At 46.9% G+C, this 25,415-nt stretch overlaps 3 protein-coding genes and 1 long non-coding RNA gene across 14 annotated transcripts in view; 2 read left to right on the top strand and 2 right to left on the bottom strand.

Moving 5' to 3' along the window:
- LOC109424501 (bcl-2-related ovarian killer protein) overlaps nt 1-25,415 on the top strand; it is a 154,376-nt gene that overhangs the window by 78,615 nt on the left and 50,346 nt on the right. The gene's annotated exons all lie outside the window — the stretch shown is intronic.
- LOC134290095 (uncharacterized) lies at nt 860-2,544 on the top strand. 4 transcript variants are annotated; one of them, XR_009998861.1, is made up of 5 exons: nt 860-1,462; nt 1,534-1,653; nt 1,719-1,849; nt 1,913-2,014; nt 2,072-2,544. It is a non-coding gene; the product is annotated as an uncharacterized LOC134290095 (long non-coding RNA). The 4 variants fall into 4 exon arrangements; XR_009998860.1 differs by having other exon boundaries at nt 1,913-2,544; XR_009998859.1 differs by having other exon boundaries at nt 1,719-2,014.
- Nucleotides 11,028-19,787, bottom strand: LOC134290721 (uncharacterized). Its single transcript, XM_062857903.1, has 3 exons — nt 18,707-19,787; nt 17,935-17,983; nt 11,028-11,148 (listed from the first exon to the last, which is right to left on the bottom strand). Exons 1-3 carry the CDS (start codon nt 19,785-19,787, stop codon nt 11,028-11,030), a joined length of 1,251 nt encoding a protein of 416 aa, XP_062713887.1.
- LOC134290720 (cyclin-dependent kinase 11B-like) lies at nt 23,458-24,408 on the bottom strand. Its single transcript, XM_062857902.1, has one exon. The coding sequence runs from the start codon at nt 24,406-24,408 to the stop codon at nt 23,458-23,460; it is 951 nt and encodes a 316-aa protein (XP_062713886.1).

Below are 25,415 nucleotides of genomic sequence, written 5' to 3'. Positions count from 1 at the left end.
CCTCTGGAGAAATTCCTGAAACAGTCTCCGGGCCAACTCTTAAAAAGAACTGAAACAATTCTGCGACAAATCTTTGGAGGAATTTCTGGGAAAAGCTACGGAATAATTCGTAGATAATTGTATAGTAAATCCATAGTGAAATCTTTGGAAGAATGGTTTTGCTAAATCTGGAATTCTTGGAGAATTCTAAGATTTACAAAAAAAAACTTTGTTTGATTAAAAAACAGGAATAATTCGTAGAGAATTTTTTGAGCATGAGCATGAGCATGAGATGACTGTACAATTCGTAGTTGCTACTCCGTTACCGACCAGAACAGTCAACATTGCACAGGGAACCAAAAGAATGGGGCCTGGTAGAGGATTATTTGATAGGATTTACTTTTAAATTCCACGAGAACTCTCTGAAGGAATTCGTGGTAGAATACTAGGATAAAAAGATGAAGCAATCTCTGGAGGAATTTCTGAAACAATCTTTGGCTTGTCACAAAAATAACTGTGCAGTTATATCTAAAGGAACAGCTGGAGAATTTATGGACGTATTTCTGGAGCATCGTTTTGAGCATTGTTTGAGGTATTCTGAATCACTGAATGAATTCTGAAAGGAATTCCAGGAAGAATCTGTTTAAGAATTCCATGAAGCATTGGCGTAGCTAGGGGGGGTTCCAGGGGTGCCTGGCACCCCCTAGAACAAATTTGGCACCCCCTAGAAATTTTCCTTGATTGTTACCTAAAATTTAAAACTTCACACAATAATTCCAATATTTATTAATGGCACATTCGAATAAAATATAAGCACACCCGTTATTACTTACTTATATACCTGTTGTACGATTTGGCGTTTTGAATATCGGTAAGAACATGTTACGTTTAGTTTTGCTGAGTCATACATATGTTAGAATAGTAGTACGAATACTCTGTAAGTTGATAACCAAACCAAAAATAAAACCATCGGGACGTAAGTCGCAGTTAGAGAACCTCTGAAATGCTCAACCAGTCAACAAGGCGACAGCTGCACCGTTTACTTAGTCGCAAGCGAGAAACACACACACGCTTGGCTACCCGCACAGCAGAGCAACGTTCATCATCAGCAATCAGCCCATCATTGATCAGTGCAAACGCGGCAACGTGCGGGCCACACCACCATCGAGCATCGAGTCTTCGGGCGAGCGTATGAAGAGGGAGAAAGCATCAGTTGAAAACCCCGACCGGTACTCGTACAATGATCGGCGGAACAAAGCGGTCTTGCGTTTTGCAAAAGATCAGTTGGTGTCGTGTTAACCCCCGGTGCAGTTCAGTGCGCGCAATTGGCATCGTCTCAGCGTTCATCCTTGAGGCCGGACGGACAAAGAGAAGTTAATTTCAACAGCTTGCGGTCAAACCGATTCCCAGTTTAGGGAAGCCAGACGTCGTCTGGACAGATCTAGAATCCGTTTTGGTGGAGGGACAGACTACGTGAGCACAGGTGAGCTAGTGTTTTGTGTGACATCGCCAAACAAAAAACTCATCAGCGACCATTTTGCCTGCTGATTTCAGTCAGAGACGCCAACGCTGCACACACGCACGGAGGGACGAAAACCGCTAGAGGAAAAACGTGGTAGCAAACGTGGTTTTGGCATTCACGGACCGTGCTCGCAGAAAAGATCCCAAAATCAGGTGAGAGGTGACCCAGTCGAAATTGAATTGAGATCCCCGCTAAACTACTGATCAACCCAACACAGCTACTTCGGCTTCCAGGGAAGCAAATGCACTACGGGAAGTGACGGCCGGATCGAAACCGAACAGGCCAGGACCGGCATTGTAGATTTGGTCGGTCAATAAACATTCGCTGGAAGGCATCGGGAAAAAGCAGGTGAGCCAAACTTCATCAGAATCGTGTTGAATTGCCCAAATTGATTCCTCATTTATGGGACAGGCACGACGACCATTACGCTAAGGAGAGCGTACGCGCAACCAACACGGCCAACTGGCCAAAGAGCGATAGCAGCAACGGGACAGAAAAGAGCTCCTTAAAAGGGTAAGGCGCCTAGGAAAGATCTGCGGCGACACGTTAATAACGCCCGACCATCCGCAGGGCTCTTTTTTACTTGCAGTCTTTGGGCACTCGTGACTCTCAATCGGAGGTCAAGCGCTGAACACCGGGTCGCATTCCGCGGAGCATTTACGAGCACGAGGCGGTAGCAGAGAGGAGAGGTCATCGTCCGGCTGGGAGCGAATTCTACACCCCACGGCCGAGGAGGAACGAATAGGATCCGTGGTATTCGAAGGCTTGGTTTTGAGGAACAGTAGCGACCGGTAGAACCTCGAACCGGTGCATGCCCACCAAGCATGAGCAGCGATGGACCGATCTCCAGCACCCAACGAGCATCTGCGATCATCCGTTCAGGAGAGGTCCGTGGTTTCTGCAAAGCGGCGCCGATGGTAACCGTGAGTCAAACCCATTGTAAACGCTTAGACTAAGTTGACTAGGATAGGAGAGCTAGGAACACAGAGTAGGCGACATGTTAAGCAAAACCCTATAATACATGTTTGAAGAATGAGATTTTCGTTTTGGTTTTTGTGGTGCTTTAGCCTTCAGTGTTTGTGATCCGAATCCCATTTCGCTTATGGTAGCATTGCTCTACCGGGTCGGGAACTTGCAACACTGGCGCCCAACTGAAAATCCACACATTATGAACTACCGTTTAGCGTTTTGAGTTTTGGTTTTGTTGAGATTTGGTTTTGTGCAATTTCGATTATCTGGCATACGATTATCGAAACAATTTTAGCCCTTACGCATATAAGATTCAACATAAGACATGGATTACACACACTTAACAGATGAGGAGGTGACGTATGAGTTGGCTCTGCGTCACGTGGTAAATTTAGGGCCTACCACCCACAGAGGAAAGGTCCTCCGTCTAAAGGCACTCGTCCAGGAGGAAGCCTTAAGAGATAACCAGCCCACTAGCTCAGCCCATGTAATGAGTCCACAGTCCAACATTGAACACTGTGAAACTCAAATACAGCAGCTGCACATTAGCTGCAATCAGTCAAAGCCGAACGCGCCTTACCCACTATCGCGACAGATTACGGTTAATCCACCCTCCGGTCGAACTGAGAGAGCTGCATGGGATGCTAACCATGCACGTGACGGTTTTGCTCAACAAAGTGAATGGTACTAGTGTAGTGAGTTGTGTGCAACGAGGTGAAAATGAGGTGAACCACACAAGTTCAACGGGTGCCATACGAAGAAGCAACAACGAAGAGGAAGGAGCAGTCGGCGGAACGACGGATGCCACGATTCCAGTGGGCAACAGTTCAAATCAAGAATCCACACCACCGCCAGCATCACAGCAGCCTCTGATGACATCATTCTCTGGTGGACAGGGACGAGGATTGCTGTTTTCGAGTTCGTTTCGAGCGCGAGACAACGAAGATGGAGGTGAAACACAGCCTAGACAACGGAGCACCTCACCACCGCCTCCCTACCTTCAACGGGAGCGAGAAACATGGAACCGGACAGCTCGAGAAACACAATCACGAGAAGTTCACGAGCTGCAATCGAGAATAGTGGAGATGCAGGAAAGAGAGCAGCGGATGCACGAAGAATATTGCCGAATGCGGGACGATCTGGAGCGGCTAGTGCGTCGAGGACGACCAGCGCCGGAACGAGTGGATGATCGACGGATTCAGAAGGCCGTGCACAACTGGCCTTTCAAGTTTCGCGGCGAGAAGGACACTACATCACTCAACGTGTTCCTAGATCGCGTGGAAACGTTCGCGAGGTCAGAAGGCATGAGTGATGCCACACTCCTGAGCTCCATCAAGCATCTACTGCAGGAGGACGCCATCGACTGGTACTCACGAGCAACGTCGCAAAACCAGTTGCGGACCTGGGACCAATTTAAGCGGGAGATCAGAAGGGAATTCCTGCCCAGCGGATACTCCCAAATTCTGCGTCTGGAAGCCAGCTTTCGATTTCAAGGAAGGGAGGAATCCTTTGCGAAGTTCTACCGAGACATCTCAGCGCTCTTCCGCTTCGTCGATCCACCCATTCCAGACGACGAAAAGTTCTTCCTGGTGAAGAAAAACATGAACGAGAACTACGCAGCCATCGTAACAGCAGCGAGGCCTCGTTCACTGGATGAAATGGTGGAAGTCTGCACCGGATACGACGAGACGAGAATGCTTCTGAACAGGCAACGCAGGATTCCCATTCCGCACAGCGCGCTTCTGGAACCGAACTTCGCTACGCCAGTAGTAACCAGCAGACCACCACCGGTTCAGCATCACCAACAGTCACAGCGGTTCAACAGAGTTCACGCCGTGGAGGTGGAAGAAGGCGCATTCGAGCACGAAGCAGCGGAGGAAGGACCAGAAGACAATTGGCAGCACAACATCGACGAACTGGTGGAGCAAGTCAACGCGTTGAAGTTGAACATTGAGCGGAGCTCTGCGAGACCAAGCTTTGCCGCACGCGACGAAAGGCAGCCAAGGCCAACGGATAGGTACAACCGGACAGAGGCTGACGTCCTGCGAGCAGCGCGGCAGTACACAAGAGATGCGCAAACCGCGGCACAGCAGCAGCGGCCGCAAACCGCATCGTACGAGACTCGGCTACCACAACAACAGCAAGAACAGCCGCTAAGAGCACAGGGCTGGCAAGCACGACAGTGGAGGCCAAGCTCGGATCAGAGCGACAATAACCGAAGAAGCCAACGTCTGCTGCCAGAACCAGCCAGGCAACGGGAAGATCGCCAGATACAACAGGAAGAAGCTCCGAACGGCCAACGAATAGCAATGCTTTGCTGGAACTGCGACGAGGAGGGTCACAGATTCATGGACTGTCCGAAGCCGCAAGCCATCCTATTCTGCTACCGTTGTGGAAGGAAAGGCTACTCGTTGCGCAGTTGCTTCACGTGCCGCATGGACGCGGTAAACTACCAAGCGGAGAACCAGCAGTAGAGGGGAGCAGCTCTCCGCAAAATCTCGGAGACCCCTCCGATATCCCGGAATTTCAAAACCTTAACTCGATCATTATCAACCCCGGAAGTGACAATCGACCGCACGCCGTCATATCAGTGCTGGGAAAGGAGTTGACAGCTTTGCTGGACAGTGGAGCAAACTGCTCTCTGCTAGGAGGAAGAAAAGTCGAACTGGCAGAGGAATGCGGATTGCAGAAAGGAACCGTCAGCGGCGGAATAAAGACGGCAGACGGCACGAGACACAACATCGCAAACTTCGTCTATTTACCGATCGTGTACAACAACCGCAACGAAGTTCTTCCAGTGCTGTTGGTGCCTTCGATTCCAGACTGCATCATCCTGGGAATGAATTTCTGGGACAAATTCGGTGTAAAAGCGGTGTGTTGCACACTCGAAGCGAAGCAGGAAGATCAGATCAGTGAAGAACAGGAGATGAAGCAGCTCAGTCCGGAACAGCAGAAGCGCCTGGAGCAGGCGATTCAGAAGTTTCCGAAAGCGGTAGATGGAAGATTAGGACGCACGAAGCTGTACGAGCATCGAATCGATGTAGGGAATGCACCACCCCGCAAACAACGGCATTACCCCATGTCGCCGTACGTTCTGCAGGAGGTCAACAGAGAGATCGACCGGATGATTGCGCTGGACGTCATCGAGGAGGCGCAGTTCTCGCCATGGAACAACCCACTGGTCGCCGTCAAGAAGAAGACTGGGCAGTATCGCGTCTGCTTGGACGCGCGTCACCTCAACTCCGTCATGGTGAACGAGGGATATCCAATTCCCCAGATAGCAGCGATCACCAACAACCTCCGAAGTAGCAAATACATCTCTTCGATCGATCTCAAGGATGCCTTCTGGCAGCTACCACTCCATCCAGGTTCGAGACAACTGACAGCCTTCACCGTTCCATCCAGAGGCCACTTCCAATTCAAGGTGGTGCCTTTCGGGCTGTGTACAGCAAGCCAAGCCCTAGCGCGACTTATGACCCACCTATTCGCTGATCTAGAACCGCTGGTGTTCCATTACCTGGACGACATCATCATCTGTTCCGAGACATTCGAAGAGCACATCGCTCTGCTCGAAGAAGTAGCCCGCCGGCTACGACAAGCGAATCTCACGATTTCATCGGAGAAGTCCAAGTTCTGCCGGAAGAGCATGAAGTACCTCGGCTACGTAATCGACGAGCAAGGTTGGCGTGTAGACGACGAGAAGATCCAAGCGATTGTTCAGTTTCCGACTCCGACGACACGAAAAGAAGTGCAGCGATTTCTCGGTGTGTGCAACTGGTACCGACGCTTTATCGCCGGTTTCTCGCAGCTAGCAGCTCCGCTAACAAACTTGACATCAGGCAAGACCAAGTTCCGTTGGAATCCAATAGCTGAAGAAGCGTTCCTCAAGCTAAAAGCAGCTCTGGTTTCGGCACCGGTACTGGCGATGCCGGACTACAGCAAACCGTTCGCCATAGCGTGCGATGCCAGCGACACAGCAATCGGAGCAGTGCTAACGCAGGAGATCAACGGCGAGGAACATCCCATCAGCTACTTCTCGCAGAAGTTGTCAGCGTCGGAGAGGAAGTACTCGGTCACGGAACGGGAGTGCCTCGCAGTGATCCGAGCGATCGAGAAGTTTAGAGGCTACGTGGAAGGAATCCGGTTCGTTGTCCACTGTGATCATGCAGCACTCAGCTACCTGAAGTCGATGAAGAACCCGACGGCCTTGATGAGCCGGTGGCTGTTGCGTCTGAACGCGTTTGATTTCGAGATCCGGTACAGGAAGGGTTCCATCAACGTTGTCCCAGATGCTCTCTCGAGGACGGTGGCAGAAGCCGTTTTCACGGTAGACCAAGTTCAGGATCCGTGGTACAGAAAGCTGGTGGAAAGAGTGAAGAGCGAAGGAGATAAGTTCCCGGACTTCCGCATAGCCAAGGACACGCTATTCAAGAACTGCCGTTGCAAGGACGAAGTGGGAGCAGTTTACCACAAGTGGAAGCAAGTCGTTCCGAAAGAAGAGAGGTTCCAACTAATCCGAAGATTCCACGACGAACCGGCAGCAGCGCATCTTGGTTTCTACAAGACCTGGCACAAGCTACAAGCCCACTACTACTGGCCACAGATGCAACAGGAGATTCACGATTACGTTATAAACTGTGCGACCTGCAAAGCGTGCAAGGCACCGGGGAGAAGAATGATGCCGCAAATGGGAAACCCAAAGCCAGCAAAGACTCCTTGGGAGATGATATCGGTAGACTTTGTCGGTCCGCTCACACGTTCCAAGCGAGGAAACACAGTGCTGTTGGTAGTAGTCGACTGGGTCAGCAAATACGTGATCGTTAAGCCGATGCGCACAGCGGATTCGCAGAAGATGGTGGAGTTCCTGGAAGAAGAAGTTTGCCTGAAGTTCTCTCGGCCACGGCTGATACTGTCCGATAACGGGAAGCAGTTCGAATCGATGGTGTTCAAATCCTGGCTAGCGAAACACAAGATCGGCCACATGAAGACAGCGTTCTACTGTCCGCAGGTCAATAACGCCGAACGCGTCAACCGCGTCGTAGTAACCTGCATCCGGGCATTGTTGGACGGCGATCATAGAGAGTGGGACGAAAAGCTACCGGCGATCACGGCGGCTATAAACGCTGCTCGGCACGAAGCGACGGGCGTCAGTCCACACGAAGCCAACTTTGGACGAAACCTGTTGTTGCACACGGATCTGTACACGCAGCAGGAGCTCAACACACCAGAAGACCCGAAGGTAGCGCAGGACCTACGACTCTCGGCGATTCGTCGAATCCAGAAGCTAATCATCGAGCGGATCAAGAACAGCCACCAACGGGCGAAGCAGCGATACAATCTTCGTACAAGATCAGTAGCGTTCAAAGTCGGAGACTTGGTTTGGCGGCGATCGTTCGTACTCTCCTCGAAGGCGGACCAAATCAACAGCAAGCTTGAGCCGAAATTCGTTCCGGCCATCGTCAAGGAGATCATCGGGACGAACCTGTACGTGCTAGAGGATGTTCTGAGCGGCAAGAAGGGAAGGTTCCACGCGAAGGACATCAAGGCGGACTAAACGAACATGTGCTAGCTATGCAAACAGGCGGTGCCTGTCAACGATGAAGCGAACGCTGAAGAAAACACCACAATTGGGCATCATTACAGCGAAAAGGAAAGCAGAGAAGTTCTAACCGGATTCTGCACGTCCGTTACACCGATTTGACGACTACATCTACTGGAATCTTCGTTCCCAGCAGCGAGATTCCGGGCTGTTCAAGCTATGTACACAGGCGGTGCCTGTCAACCACGAAGCAGTCAAGCTAGCAGAAACACCAATCACTGGGAGATTTGACCACGAGGGCTGAGGGTGAGAAGCCGTCGCAATACTGCTCCACCACAGTAACACCGATTGTGAGTCGACAGCTAGGATTTCCGTACATCCGTACGAGGTTCCACTATGTTAAAGCTATGTCCGCAGGCAATGCCTGTCAACCATGAGTACCATGCTCCAAAAACACGTAACAAACGGGAAAATGGTAAAAAGTCAGGTGTGATGAGCAATAACTTCTTTACGACTACCTCTCCACCTCGACAAATCAGCCAGTTTTGTGGTAGACCACGATCTTCGCCAGGAACAATGAACGATTTGTGATTCCATTACCCGATCCGTCAGAAGGCCGAACAGTAGCAAGTGGAGAATCAACATGCGGTACCCAAACACTTCCATCGCGCCAGGAGGTGTACCGTGAGCCGTTCGCCAAGTGAGAGAAATGGCACCCTGTGATTCTGGAAACGGGACGCAGGTTTCTCGTCAAGGCACCAGATGTATTCTCTGATAGGAGGAGTGGAGACCCGGAGATCGACGACCAAACATCGGTTCGGCGCGGAGTTGAAGCTTACGGCCACTATCAGGCGCAGGGAGACAGCAACTGGAGAGCTTTGGGAGAGCAGGAGGATGTAGAAAAGCCTACAGTGGGCGCGGGAAATTGGAACCCTGAAAGCGATGCGAGTAAGGAGGCTCCAAATACCAGGACGAAGACACGCCAAACACCAGGACGAATCGACAGCCTACTGAAGGTGAGGGAGACTGGGACCCTGAAACAGCAGTGAGTAGGGAGGCTCCAGATACCATGTCAAAGAGCGCCGCAACCATCAGCCTACAGCGGGCAAGGGAGACTGGGACCCTGAAAACAGTAGTGAGTAGGGAGGCTCCAGATACCAGTACAGAGAGCACAGCAGTCATCACCCTACAGCGGGCGAGGGAGATTGGGACCCTGAAAACAGCAGTGAGTAGGGAGGCTCCAAATAACACCACGAAGAGCGCAGCATATAGCCTACAGCGGGCGAGGGAGACTGGGACCCTGAAAACCGTCGTGAGTAGGGAGGCTCCAGATACCAAACGATCCAGACAACGAGTGAAGCGCAACAACACCCCGAGGAACCCTCACACCGAAACACACCGAATGGTCATGCCGTTAGCCGATCGAGACAAATCGAGCCAATCATCAAGAATTCGACCATCCTCACTACACAGAGCTATGAGTGGCACCACTACGAAGGAACAAAATACGATCTCGGCAATCCAAGCACATCCACGACTGGATGGTGTACACGAACCCTCAAGTGTTTCCAGTCAATTCGAATGCGTGGCCAAGGGTTAAAGATCTGGGGGTCGTCATGAAATCTTCATCCCAAAAGTAACGCGACCAGGGGCGCGGTAAAACCCTATTTCCCGGGCTCATGACGATTTAGATAAGTAAATGTTTCTTTTCTCAGAACATGCACAAACCAAAACAAACCAATTTTGTCCTTGTAGATAGTCTGTATATATAGCTTCTTAATGTTTTGTGTGCGATTAAGCCTATTTTAGTCAATACAATAGGCTAGAATCCGATTTGAATGTTTTGCCGTAGGATTCGTGGAAGCTGGACAAGGACATTGGTCAGAGACGATTTGAGAGGTCGAAGATTCTGCCAGGCGCAGCTGGCGTGAGATTTAGTTTAGCATTGAGATTATGCAGTTTGGAGGTTAGAGAAGATTTGGCAGGCAGCCGAGGCTTGCGTATGAGTTTGGTTTAAGTTGAGGAAAAGATGTAACTTGAGGTCTGCTCAAGAGTTAGGGCGACCGACTTGTCTCTGACCATCATCCTAGGAGGATGAGTAATGATTTTTTGAATTTTTCATAAATCGTTTGATCACCGATTTATGAAAAATTCTTCCGCTACGGTAGAGTTGTGTTACGTTTAGTTTTGCTGAGTCATACATATGTTAGAATAGTAGTACGAATACTCTGTAAGTTGATAACCAAACCAAAAATAAAACCATCGGGACGTAAGTCGCAGTTAGAGAACCTCTGAAATGCTCAACCAGTCAACAAGGCGACAGCTGCACCGTTTACTTAGTCGCAAGCGAGAAACACACACACGCTTGGCTACCCGCACAGCAGAGCAACGTTCATCATCAGCAATCAGCCCATCATTGATCAGTGCAAACGCGGCAACGTGCGGGCCACACCACCATCGAGCATCGAGTCTTCGGGCGAGCGTATGAAGAGGGAGAAAGCATCAGTTGAAAACCCCGACCGGTACTCGTACAATGATCGGCGGAACAAAGCGGTCTTGCGTTTTGCAAAAGATCAGTTGGTGTCGTGTTAACCCCCGGTGCAGTTCAGTGCGCGCAATTGGCATCGTCTCAGCGTTCATCCTTGAGGCCGGACGGACAAAGAGAAGTTAATTTCAACAGCTTGCGGTCAAACCGATTCCCAGTTTAGGGAAGCCAGACGTCGTCTGGACAGATCTAGAATCCGTTTTGGTGGAGGGACAGACTACGTGAGCACAGGTGAGCTAGTGTTTTGTGTGACATCGCCAAACAAAAAACTCATCAGCGACCATTTTGCCTGCTGATTTCAGTCAGAGACGCCAACGCTGCACACACGCACGGAGGGACGAAAACCGCTAGAGGAAAAACGTGGTAGCAAACGTGGTTTTGGCATTCACGGACCGTGCTCGCAGAAAAGATCCCAAAATCAGGTGAGAGGTGACCCAGTCGAAATTGAATTGAGATCCCCGCTAAACTACTGATCAACCCAACACAGCTACTTCGGCTTCCAGGGAAGCAAATGCACTACGGGAAGTGACGGCCGGATCGAAACCGAACAGGCCAGGACCGGCATTGTAGATTTGGTCGGTCAATAAACATTCGCTGGAAGGCATCGGGAAAAAGCAGGTGAGCCAAACTTCATCAGAATCGTGTTGAATTGCCCAAATTGATTCCTCATTTATGGGACAGGCACGACGACCATTACGCTAAGGAGAGCGTACGCGCAACCAACACGGCCAACTGGCCAAAGAGCGATAGCAGCAACGGGACAGAAAAGAGCTCCTTAAAAGGGTAAGGCGCCTAGGAAAGATCTGCGGCGACACGTTAATAACGCCCGACCATCCGCAGGGCTCTTTTTTACTTGCAGTCTTTGGGCACTCGTGACTCTCAATCGGAGGTCAAGCGCTGAACACCGGGTCGCATTCCGCGGAGCATTTACGAGCACGAGGCGGTAGCAGAGAGGAGAGGTCATCGTCCGGCTGGGAGCGAATTCTACACCCCACGGCCGAGGAGGAACGAATAGGATCCGTGGTATTCGAAGGCTTGGTTTTGAGGAACAGTAGCGACCGGTAGAACCTCGAACCGGTGCATGCCCACCAAGCATGAGCAGCGATGGACCGATCTCCAGCACCCAACGAGCATCTGCGATCATCCGTTCAGGAGAGGTCCGTGGTTTCTGCAAAGCGGCGCCGATGGTAACCGTGAGTCAAACCCATTGTAAACGCTTAGACTAAGTTGACTAGGATAGGAGAGCTAGGAACACAGAGTAGGCGACATGTTAAGCAAAACCCTATAATACATGTTTGAAGAATGAGATTTTCGTTTTGGTTTTTGTGGTGCTTTAGCCTTCAGTGTTTGTGATCCGAATCCCATTTCGCTTATGGTAGCATTGCTCTACCGGGTCGGGAACTTGCAACAACGGGCCAGCCTTTTCAGGCCCACCCTTCCCTGAATTCCGGTACGCCTGGCTGGGGTCCGACTTGCCGGCGTTACTGCTGACCTGGAGTTAGTATTTTCCTAGCCTTGCGGGACAGCTCCTTACCTGACGGCTGTCTCACCCGCTTCGTCAGACCCCGGGACTGTAATCCCAGCTGGCCCAAGGCCCTTGCTCTGAAAGGTGTAATACGACGAGCCGGGCTCAACAGCGATCGAGGTACGATTTTCACGAAATCCGGTCAGTTTGTGTGCTTTGCTGATGACATAGACATTCAACAGCAAAACCACAGACAAACAGACGTAACACTCTGATAATTCTCATCGTACACCGATTTAACGGTCTTTTTCAAAATTTGATAGTTGGCCAACTGCCCCTGCTCGCATAGTTTTTGTTCGAGTTTGACGTTTGCTCACTACCGCCACCTAGTTGGTGGTCGGCCAAATATAGTCGTTTTAGCATTGGGCGAATATGTTCCCGTGACTATGATTTGAATCGAAAAATGTTCGAATTGTTACGTTTGTTGGTCTGTGGCAAAACATTTGTAACGGTGGCAGAACCACACACGAGGCGGAAACGCGAAGTAATGTCGTGATAGACGATGATATTTATGGTGATTATTAATTATTGGTGCTATTGATTAAGTGTTATGATATCGGTGAACACTGAAACGCTGTTGAAGACCTACCTACAAACAGATTTGATACTGGAATCGATTACATATTCAGGAGTTGAAAAGAACGCGATGAATTCAGTTTCCGTTTTGTCTCTAACTGAGGTTTGAAAATCAACCATGCGTTTTTTTGTTTTAAAAAGCGCCATTTTTCTGCGTGAATGATACACTATGCCCAGTGAGTCGAGAAAATTTTCCCGACCGGAACGGGAATCGAACCCGCCGTCTCCGGATTGGCGATCCATAGCCTTAACCACTAGGCTATCTGGAGACCCAGTCATGGTAACATGGCATGATACCGAAAATTTTTGTTAGAGACAAAACGGAAACTGAATTCATCGCGTTCTTTTCAACTCCTGAATATGTAATCGATTCCAGTATCAAATCTGTTCCACAATTGTGTCCACAATTCTCAAATTTACTTATTTCAAAGTTATATTTAATTTGTTTCATTTAGAGTTTACCAATAAAAACAATCGATTACCATCATTTCATATAATGTCAAAAATTTCATTTCTTTCAACAAAATAAAAACCATAAACATGGTCCGAAACCACTCATACATCTATAAAATGGTTACCCCAACATCGCCACAACGAAGAAGGTGCAGCAAATCCATCACGCCAACTTCCAAGTGCAGCTTTGGCCGTGATGGATAACGCGCAGGTACTCACGACAGCATCCACAAAAAGTTGATCGGTTGCGCCTTTTTTGTCTTTTTTATAATCGTTCTCCTCCCCATCCGCTTACCGACGGTCTAAAAATAGATTTCCGAGCTGCCGCAGTTGCTGTCGTCACCTACACAATCACATTCCGGGTTTGTTAGTGGCAAAAGTGCAGTCGTTTGAATCAATCCATTATTTCATGTTGAAAAAACCATATCTCTGTTTGTTTTACCAAACTGTCAAAAATTTCGACAAATGAAAATATTTGTATTATCAAACAATACAACAGTTCAGTTTAAACTAGAAATCAGTTTGTCGCTATAGTAAACTGAAAAATCGGTTGATTTGAACTAGAATTTAATTGTGTTTACAATTTATTTTTCTGCGTGTTGTACTTGCCTCAATTATACAAATTCATGCATTGGCAGGCAAAGGAAGCCCTTCAATTAATAACTGTGGAAGCGCTCAAAGAACACTAAGTTGAAGCGAGGCAGTGGGGACGTCGAGCCACAAAGAAGAAGAAGAAGTCATGTTACCAGCGCCTTTTTTGTTTGTGCCTCTTTTGTCTGAAAATTCTCTTTGCTGATTCTATAGGATACGTTTAGATCGAAGAACTTATCTGTTGCACAGATTTTGCAAAAGTTCACAATTCAACTCTTTGAGTTCTATAAACCACGATGTTCCAAATTAACATTGTGTCGCCAGGAAGGCAAAACAATACGCTATGCCCAAAGAAACAAGAAAAAAATCCCACCCGTTAAGATCATACAGGGGATACTCAAAATAACTGGGACAGGTAAAATTTTCACTTTTCAAAAAATGTTCAACTACCGTGAATACACAGTTATAGATCACACACGGTTACGGATCAATTCAATGTTTACGGTCAAATGTCGCCTCACTGCACAGCATGACATAATATAGTATAGTCTTCATAGCATAAACACTATACTATGCCACGCCATGCCATGCTAAGCTGCAACATACGACCGTAAACATCGAAATCAAGTCAAAAGTTTTTAATAGCTCATTATATGAGTCATAAATGATCAAAATTTCTTTGCATTCGGTTCTTTGAATCCGGAGAAATAACAGCTCAAAGTTGGCTATCGGATAATTATACCTTTTTCTAGAATCTTTCTAGTTTCGTGGATAATAGCCCGATCTTTTTCAAAATTGGACCACTGATACACACCTAATTTATGAACTTACAGTAAAAATTTGAGAATATTCGATGCCCTTTTTGAAAAGTTACAGCTAGTTGAACATTTTTTGAAAAGTGAAAATTTTACCTGTCCCAGTTATTTTGAGCATCCCCTGTAGACCGAACCAGAAATCTATTTGGCCCAAGAATTAACCACTAGTCGATCTTGTTATCAGATACAGTGACCCCACACCGATGAATCACCTTAATTTTGAACACTATTTATGAATCACCCTGTTGATCAAATGAGTGATCCATAAACTGTGATCATTTTTGCCGATTCATAAATTGTGGGGTCACTGTACGCACTATTCAATCATCTTCCAACAAGCGAGGGATTCACGTGGGTATCTACCGTTGGATACCGACAGGATTGTATGCATCTTGATGCTTCGGCTGTAAATATTCCATAAGCAGTATTATGCTCCGGCTATAATTATAATATTATTGAGATTTTATCTCATTTTAATGCTACATTTTATCTTTTTAATAATCTCTCGAAATGACAGTGTTTCGCGCGACTTTTTAGCCGAAGGGGGTTGAGCTCGGTAGGCTCAGTCAGTCGTCGGTCGCCGCCGGAAGTGTGCGAAACCTGTGTGCGTGGTCAATCAACCAAACCGCGCCCACTAATGTTTATATTAAAACGATCCTTGTTGTACGCACATGTGTTTTATTTTATTTTGCCTCTACCACTGCGCACTACTGGAAGGTGCGACTGGATTGGAGAGCAAGTTCTCCGGTTCAGAGGCACTCCACCAAGTAAATAAAATTGATATCGAGTTTAATGTGGGTACTTCGCTCAAGTTGCCCGGTAGCGGTTGTACCTACTAATGCACGCTGTGTTCAATCTTATCAGGTGCTTGTTGACTTGTAGAGCTAGTTAATAGTTGTTACTTTACAGTTGATTGGTTGTCGATATGAATTGAATTGAACTTCAATTAGGGTTGGTTATATGGTCGTTAACATGATCAAATTATACCATAGATTTCCCAATTGGTCATCTTGGTGATGTTTAAGCTGATAGTATATGATCATTGATCAATATATGACTTGACCAAATACAAATCAATGCGCAAACATCTGATTTGACTCGGTTAAAATTTAAATGAAGTAAAACTGTGCTGATTTTGTGGGTGGCGCCAAACCTATGCCCTATGCTCTTTCACACCATATCGAGAGGGACTTCTTGGGGGACTCGAAACTTTTGCGAGATAACTTGAGGACAGCCGAAAGTATACATTGTTACATGTTTTATCATAGATAGACATGCTGTTAAAATTAAAAATAACGCTTGTTTCAAATGTCAACATGTGTTAAACTCATCAAGCGCGTCGATGACTAACAATGGTGATTGATTTACTTCACTTTTTCTCCTTAACCATTCCACCACTTTGGATGGAAAGGTCATAAATTTTCATCGCACTGTTAATTATGAGCGCGGTTCAATAAATCATAAGATTTCCATACATAATATCGATGTGTTCATTGTTGTTTGCCTGCCTTGCCTACTCCCCATTGAAAGCAACCGAATGTGATGGCATGCATCAGTGCTAAAAATGTGTACTCATTTTTTCCCTTTTTTTTGTAGCCATCTGTCAGTGACAATACTCTGGCTTCGACAAATTATGTTGTACGACCGAGCGATAAACAGACATTTTTCATGCTTTGATTCGTTTCTGGCAGCGGTCGGCGGGCGTTATGCTCGTGGGCATAGTTTGTACTGATTCCCATCGGCGGTGTCTACCCACCACCTACTCGTTCCGTGGACTTCATTTGCAATTTCGTGCACACAGAGATATTAATCTATGCTGGAAACATACGCGCCGCGCCGTCTATAGATTTCCGATGACAGTCACGCGTTAACGGGCGGGCATTGTTCCAAAGCTCAAAGTTTATTAATAATATTTTTCATTCTCCGCGAGTCGCGATCGTTATCCTAAAAGAGCCATGCGCTGCATCTATTGGTGACTGTCGTCGTCGGCCGTATAGGTAGATCCTACCTACATGTCGGATACCATTCGCGAATGCGGCGGAACGTTTGTTCCACGCAGAGAGCATGTTGCGTTGCCGTCGTCGTCTCCTGGCCATAAAACGCCGAAAGCATGGTGATGGTGGAGGCGGAAACCGTTCATAAAGCGGTAAATTATGAAATTAACAGTAACAAACTCATATCTTGTTCATCGCAGCCCGATATGGTTAGAACAACATGGATTGCAATTTTGCCATGTTCCCTGCAGGTGCATACCTTTTTGTATGCCGGCACCGTTGCATGTTGTATTTGGCTGTGCGCGTGCAGTGAAGGCGCATCAGGTTAGTTCATTTAGGGCAGGCGCAAGTAACTCATGTTGACGTTCCACACGATAAGGGATTACAGGGTTGTGTACTCGAAATGGCACAAGTGGAATATTTTGCATATTAGATACTTTATTTTGAATCGCAAATTCCTAGAAATTTGGCGAAGATTAGCCGTCACCTTGTCGCAGTTCTCGACGATATACGGAGTTTTGTACACCATTCATCGTTGCTGTGATCAATCTGGTCAGCTTCCCAAGAAAGCATGATTGTGCTGTCGATACTGTCGTATGCCCCCTTGAATTCGATGAACAGGTGATGTGTTGGAACCTGATATTAACAGAATTTCTGGAGAACTTGGCATACGATGAAAATCTGTTGTCAATCGACCGTCGATGAAGCCGACTTGATAACCTCCCGCGAACTCAATCATTATAGGTGACAGACGACAGAAGATGAGCTGGGATAGCACTTTGTAGACGGTATTCACATTTCAAATGGTCGCCTTGTGAATGAGGCGGATGAAGCCTTCCTTCTAGTCCTCCGGTAGCTGTTCTCACATCCTGACTATCAACATCCTCACTAGCTGCTATGTTTATCTTGAGCTGGTGAATGGCATCCTCAACGTCTCTAAGCGCGGAAGTTGGGTTATTTTGTCACTAGAGAGTAGAGGATACTAACGTAGTCGCTTTCTCTGTTGACTTGGTCGTCTGTGCTTGCGTACACTACGCTGTTCAGGTGCTCATCGAGGATCTGCATCAATCACCTCACACCCGTTCGTCAAGAGACTCTCCTCCTTATTCCTGCATCTTCCGGCTCACGACCCAAAGCTGTAGTGAGAAGCGTTGAATTTCTGATAGAACTTCCATGTTTCTTGAGGACGGCACACCAACTCCATTTCTTCCCATTCCGCTTCGTCCAGGTGGTGGGTTTGCTCCCGAAAGAGACAGGTCTGATTTTTTGTCTTTTGTTTGTGTTGTTTCACGTTTTGCCGGTGCTGCATTTTTTTTTCTCCAAAAAAGCTTTGCACTCCTCGTCGAAACATTCGTTCCGTTGACTCTGTTGCACGTACCCAACGGTGCTCTTGGCTGCGTTGTTTATGGCTGCTGTTCGGATTTACCTTCGGAAATTAGCACCACCTTTTTTGAGCAGCTTAGTAGCAGCTAAAACTGTAATTATAAATCTGATTATTACATGTTTAGTTCAAAACGTACTAAATAACTTACAATAGATAGTTTTATAATTCCACCTCGTGCTACAATTGGCTCAGGTATGGTGTACTTGTTGATGTTTTAGCCTAATCAAATAAGTTTAATTTATAGCATTTATGTTTTAACAAATTCAATTTTACTTACTTTTACAGTTTTAAATAGGCTCAATTTAGTATTTTATCCTATTCTTTGAATGCTGTTGAAATCAACTAGCTTGTAATTTCACGATTGATATCCTAGAATAAGTAGCGTTATTTATGCTTCAAATGGACAGCAAACTTCAAATAAATTCACCGAATAATAATCAGGAACCTCCAATTCGCGTTGAAATTTAATATTTAAGTATAATTAGTAGATTTTCCACCACTCTTAAAGAAGTAATAACCAGAATAAATTTTACGACTTGCTTTTAAGAAATACAATTGTTTTTGTTTTTCATCAATTCCTTCTTCCCTCGGTTTGAGCAATCAACGATCTACGTTTTTGTGTAGACCGCCACTGTCACTACTCTAGACTGCCCTGTGGGTTTCTGCACACCCCAGCCCGTAACTCCGGTTCCGGTTCACACTCCGGAATTGCCGGATTTACCAGGAATCTCTATAATTGCTAAATTAATTGCAGACCTTTTGACTACACCTCTATTTGTTCTAATGCTCACCTGCCGAACTCTACCATCGTTACCTGCAAACACTTCTTCTACAATTCCTCTGGTCCAGTTCTTCCGATGTCCATCGTTCACTATAAACACCAAATCTCCCACGCGTAGCTGCTTCCGATCTTCAACCCATTTTGATCGTAGGTTTATGGTTGGCAGATATTCCTTCCACCAGCGTTGCCACATTTGCTCTGCTAGATACTGCGACCGCTTGTAAACGTCTCTTAGAGCCTCTGCAAAATCCGAAGAAGCGTCCACCTTCAGATCCGCATCTTTGATAGTCCCACGAAGAAAATGATTTGGTGTTATTGCTTCGATTTCTGCTGCCTCCTGTGGTAAGTAGACCAATGGCCGGGTGTTGATTGCGTCCTCTGCTTCAGCTAACGTAGTTAGTAGAATTGATGATGATGATGATGACCGCACCATGCGCTCCCAACTACCACCCATGTGTGGGGTAGCTGGGGGAATGAAGGTCCATTTTATGGTTGGACTCGTTACGACTCCCGCACATTCTCTACCAATACATGCCAACTCGTTGCATGCGCCCTTGAAGTTGGTTCCGTTGTCGGAAAAGAACTCGTCCGGGGCACCTCGTTTGCTCAGAAACCTTCGAATTGCCATTAGGCATGCCTGAGTGCTCAATCCGTGCACTACTTTCAAGTGTACTGCTCGTACTGCCAGACAGGTAAATAGAGCGATCCATCTTTTCTCCCGCCTGCGTCCAACCGAAACTTCAATAGGGCCCAAATAGTCAACTCCCACCGAACTAAACGGGCGGAGATGTGACGTTACCCGCTGCACTGGTAACGGTGCCATCATTGGAGCTTGCGGCGAACATCGATTGACACGGCACCACATACAACCCTTGACCGCTTGTCGAATCGCCTGACGTAATTTGGGAATGTGGAATCGCTGGCGAAGTTCGTTACACACAGTTTCTCTATTTGCGTGCGCGAACTTTTCGTTGTAGTTCAGAATCAACATGTTGGTCACAGGATGTCCTTTTGGAAGTATGACTGGATGCTTCATGTCGAAGGTAGCGAATTCTGCTTGTTGTAACCTGCCGCCCACGCGCATCACTCCATCGGTGTCCAGAAGAGGATTCATCTTATACACCAAGCTTGATTTCGTAATTCGACTAGCGTTTCCTTCACGTTTCTGATTTCTGTCTAAAACCCTCAATTCTTCGGCAAATCCATCGCGCTGAGCTTGTTTCCATAAAGTTGTTTCAGCTGCCAGTAGTTCATCCTGCTGTAGTGATTGTTGAATTGATTTTGGATGTGCTTGCAGCAAACGTTGATGTTCAGGAGTAGCCTTAGTCACAATGATGGGGTCACCAGCGACTTTTCTGTGACAGTTTGCGATGAACCGGATTACACAGGCTGTACTCCGAAGAAGACGTAACCATCGAATCGTTGAATTCACGTTGATGATCGGATCAGAGCCCACGGCTTCATGGTGTAGAATTGTTGCCCGCATTTCTTCGCTTGTATCGACCACTGGAAGAGGGCCCACTGGCCAGCGATTTTCAGGTTCTAGAAGGAATTGTGGTCCTGTAAACCACACACTGTTAGATTCCAAGGGAGGCCCTTGTCCCCATTTCGTTAGAACGTCAGCAACGTTTGTTTTAGATGGAATGCAGCGCCAGTCATTGATGTTCGTGTTTTCCCGAATCTCGCCGATGCGAAATGCTACGAACTGCTTGTATTTTAGCTGGTCAGAATGAATCCAGCTAAGTACTGTTCGGGAATCCGACCAGAGGAAATAGTCGTTTATTGGAAGAGAGTGTTGGGACTGAACCACGCGTAGTAGGCGTGACCCCAGGACCGCTGCCATTAGTTCAAGCCGTGGAACCGATTGCCGTTTTAGCGGCGCTACCTTCGAACGGGAAGTCACCAGAGAAGTCTTCACCCGACCGTTTGCTACAGCACGGAAGTAGGCAACACAACCGTATGCATGTTCGCTTGCATCCATGAATATGTGTAATTGAAGCGATTCAATGTCCGTCGACCGAGAATCGCCGATATAACAGCGCGGAATTCGAATATTTGCCACCTGTGTTAACAGACTTGTCCATCGCTTCCATTTTTGAAGTCCCTCGTCGTTTATCTCTTCGTCCCATTCACAACCCGTTCGCCACAAATCCAGGATGAGCATCTTGCCGTGTATCGTGAATGGTGCTAGAAGTCCCAATGGGTCAAAAAACCCCATGACGCAGCTCAAAACCAATCGTTTCGTCGGTCTTCGAATTACGTCAATGAAAGGTTTCAGTTCCGGTCGATGTTCGGTTGCGAAAGCAAATGTATCTTCGTTTGGAATCCATATTATTCCAAGTACTCGTTCGTTCTCTGTTGTCTTGTCGACGTTGAAATGGATATCTTGCACTGCACTACGGAAGAGTTTGAAACCCAGTTTCGGATTTCGAAGCCTCCTTTAGAGTGAATGAAGCGCACTTCTTTGGCACGGCGAATAGCTTCAGTAGTGGAATCGACGCTATCATAATAATCATCAACGTAATGTTTGTTAACAATAGCCGCCGCAGCCTCTGGATACGCTCCTGACAACTCCGATGCGTTGAGGTTTTTTATATATTGGGCAGAACATGGAGAACTGGTGGACCCAAACGTAGCCACATCCATTACATATACGCTTGGCTCAACATCCTGTGGAATCTTCCGGAATAAGAACCGCTGAGCTTGCTTATCAGCCTCACGTATGCGTATTTGGTGGTACATCTCGCGGATGTCTCCACCGAAGGCAATGCGGCGCTCTCGAAACAGGCTAAGCACGGCTGTCAGAGGTGTAAGCAGGTCCGGGCCCGTGAGTAATTGACTGTTTAGAGTCACGCCATTCACAGTTGCTGCAGCGTCCCATACCAGACGAATTTTGGTTGGCTTCTTCGGGTTTTGAACATAATTCAATGGAAGGTACCAAGTTTTGCGAGGATCAGTATTTTCCAATTCCTCTGGTGTCGCTAAATGAGCGTATCCTTTTTGTTGGTAATCTTCGATCTGTTGCCTGATGTTCGCGCATAGTTCCGGCGACTTTGCTAGTATCTGCTCCAATTGTTTCAGTCTTCGGCGAGCCATAGGAAGGCTGTCAGGAAATGTGCAATCATCCGTTCTCCATAGCAGGCCCGTTTCGAAGCGTTCGCCGACACGAACTGTTGTCTGCTCAAGAATTTCCCGTGCTCGCTTTTCGTCTTTAGTTTCTTGCTTTACGGCCACAACAGATTCTTCTAGAGCATAATTTTTCTTTAGCAAGTTATAAAGATCCTCATTAGTAATTCCGCTATGATGGCCGACAATTTTAGCATCATCCGCCCGTCTTGGGATAGCACCGTACACCGACCAGCCGAGCTTGGATCGCACAGCAATCGGTTCTCCATGTTTCCCAATTCTCGCTTCGATAGGTGCGATGGTGTGTAGATTATTCAAACCTATTAGCAGTCCAGGACGCTGATCTGGATACGAGTCGACCGGTATACCACGTAGATGATTATGCTCTTCAGCGAGATCAGCCACGTTGAGGAACTGTTTCGGAAGCAGTAGTTTTTCAACGGTTTGCGCTGCTTGAAGAAGAAGTTTCTTTTTCGTGCCCAGAGCGGAGATCCACAAATTCAGCATCTTAGAGTCCGGTTCTTCCCTGGTGATATCAGCGGTCCACCTGATAGTGAGCGGCCATTTAATCCCTTCGGCGTTTAGTCGATCGGTGAGCGAACGTTCAATCAGGGTAATCGATGATCCCTCATCAAGGAATGCCAAAGTTGAGACTTGTTTCTCTCCACAATGTATTACAACGGGAACCATTCGGAACATAATGGCACTCGATGTACGGATATGTGTGTTTATCATGACCATGTTTTCGATCGGATGAAGCAGTGGGTGATGTCGTTCCCGGCATTCTCCTACATTGCAGGTGATTTTAAATTTACATGGAGCGTTACCATGGTCATTAAGGCAAATTTTGCAAAGTTTTCCTCTTTCCACAATCTTCATCCGGTCAGTTACGTCCATGGCCTTGAAGTCCTGGCAGAAACGAAGACGGTGATCCGTTCTTCTGCAAGCTCTTCGACGGCAGCGGAACTTTCGTTCGCACTATGAGCGTAAATTGCTCCTCTCTCTAGGGTCCTTCCTTTTGCGGTATGGCCATGGCTATTCTTCGATTCTGGCTTACTCTCGAGGCACACATTTGCCGCGCATGCCTCCGAAACTATTTTTGAGAGAAACTTAGAGAAAGTTTTCAGTGTTACCTTCTTTTTCTTACTACGGAACCGAACCCACTCTCGCTTGTCACTCGCTGGAAGTTTATCCACTAGATCTTGGATGAGGAGCGGATTGACCAGGTGATCCTTCAGACTGGCTGCCTCAAGGTGATCACACAGTTGTTCCACCACGTTTCCGAAAGGGATATACGATTCTAGTTTGTCCGCTTTGGGAGGGTCCAGCCGCTTCACCTTTTCCAAATGGCAGTGCAACAACTGTTCTGGACGCCCGTAAAGCTGCCGAAGTTTGCTGATGACCTTCGGTACCGACTTCGGCAGTAGCAGTTGCCCTCGAACACTGTCTAGAGCTGGTCCTTTCAGGCTTTCTTGCAAGCGGACCAAATTCTTCACATCATTGAATCCACAGGCTTTATTGGACGCTTCAAAACTGCCAATGAAAAGCGGCCATTCGTCGGGCTTCCCGGAGAATGATGGAAGTTTCTTGGAGATACCGTTGCGCGCGGCTAACTGAGCTTTTGTTGGTCCTGTCAGTTGTCGCCGCAGCCCGTGTTGTCACTGCTTTCTTTTCTTTCGATGCTGTCCGTCCTCGGAAGACGCTGACTTCTCCGACTCGCAATGCGATTGTTCTTTTTCTTCTTCCGAGGAGGTACCCGAGCTGTTATTTGTTTCGCTGGAGTCTGAATCGCTGCTTTCATCGATGGAACCAAGCTCTTCTTCCGATCTACCTCCCAACTCTTCAATCCGCTGTTTCTTCTCCACTGACTTCCGTTGCTTCTGCGGACCAGACTGTAGTGAAATGCCTGGATTCCGCAACGGTGTGTTTAACATTTTCTTGTGGCGCGATGAACAGCCTTCGCCTGCATTGAACATTTCTTCCGCATTCTCGAACTTGGGTTCAGCACCAACGGTGGTAGTTGACATACCTTTCACCCCTATAATCGCTTTTTGATACGACTCTCGCATCTGCTGCATGCGATCAGCGTGGATTTTCTCGTCGCGAAGCGATTGCCCCAGCATATCCTCCTCAAGTCGCCTTTCCTTCTCCCGTAGCTCGTTATCGATTCTCAATTGCTTCTCATTCAGGATTCGGTTCATTTCGATACGTTTCTCCCTCAGAATTCGCCCAATTTCCATCTCTTGTTCCTTTTCCTCCTGCTCCTTTTCAAGAGCTTTCAATCGCTTCTCCAGAGTTGATCCGGACTGACGGTCAGATTTGACACTAGACCTGTCCGATTCGTCCGGTGCTAGAGATCTCGATTCCTTCGATTTCGTCCCTTTCTTGCGATCGGTTCGTTTTTTAGTGGTTTCTTCTCTAGCTCTCTGACAAGGCTCTGCTGGACAAAACCACTTCTCCAAACCAACCAGAGACTCCTCCGTCACTTCCACGCACCGGAAGTGAAACCAAAGGTCACAAGCGTCACATCCCACCATACCTTCATTGGTATCGGACGTCTCCGAGCAAACACCGCAGGGGGTTAACGTGAAGTTGCCCGACTTCACCATCGTGTTTGAGGTTAGGACCGCTCTATCTATTTTTTAGATTGTTCGGATTTACCTTCGGAAATTAGCACCACCTTTTTTGAGCAGCTTAGTAGCAGCTAAAACTGTAATTGTAAATCTGATGATTACATGTTTAGTTCAAAACGTACTAAATAACTTACAATAGATAGTTTTATAATTCCACCTCGTGCTACAATTGGCTCAGGTATGGTGTACTTGTTGATGTTTTAGCCTAATCAAATAAGTTTAATTTATAGCATTTATGTTTTAACAAATTCAATTTTACTTACTTTTACAGTTTTAAATAGGCTCAATTTAGTATTTTATCCTATTCTTTGAATGCTGTTGAAATCAACTAGCTTGTAATTTCACGATTGATATCCTAGAATAAGTAGCGTTATTTATGCTTCAAATGGACAGCAAACTTCAAATAAATTCACCGAATAATAATCAGGAAGCTCCAATTCGCGTTGAAATTTAATATTTAAGTATAATTAGTAGATTTTCCACCACTCTTAAAGAAGTAATAACCAGAATAAATTTTACGACTTGCTTTTCATCATTTGTTTTTCATCAATTCCTTCTTCCCTCGGTTTGAGCAATCAACGATCTACGTTTTTGTGTAGACCGCCACTGTCACTACTCTAGACTGCCCTGTGGGTTTCTGCACAGCTGCTTTTACTGTAGGGTAAGAAATCAAACTTTGAACTAGTCAAATTGTAATCTTAATTTGAACCATTTCGATATTCATTCAAACGACGTATTTTTTAGGCAAATATTGTCTCGAAAAAGATGGCAAACAGCTTTCCGTAATATAACCTGATAACATGGACTTTAAAAGCATTGAAAAATGCGTTTTTGTCATGAAAAACAGGCAATTGAAAAATCACTGAGATTCCACCCATTTCCCCCCAGAGAAAGCACACTTTCGGTGCACTCGTACAGCTCATGCATTGTATCACACGCAATAAGTGAACACGTCAAATGAAAGCTTATTTATCGTAGAATCG

The sequence above is a fragment of the Aedes albopictus genome, chromosome 3 (genome assembly GCF_035046485.1).
Source record: "Aedes albopictus strain Foshan chromosome 3, AalbF5, whole genome shotgun sequence".
In the NCBI taxonomy this organism is placed as follows: domain Eukaryota; kingdom Metazoa; phylum Arthropoda; class Insecta; order Diptera; family Culicidae; genus Aedes; species Aedes albopictus.
The sequence above is the reverse complement of the archived record's forward strand: the minus strand, read 5'-3'. Positions and strand labels throughout refer to the sequence as shown.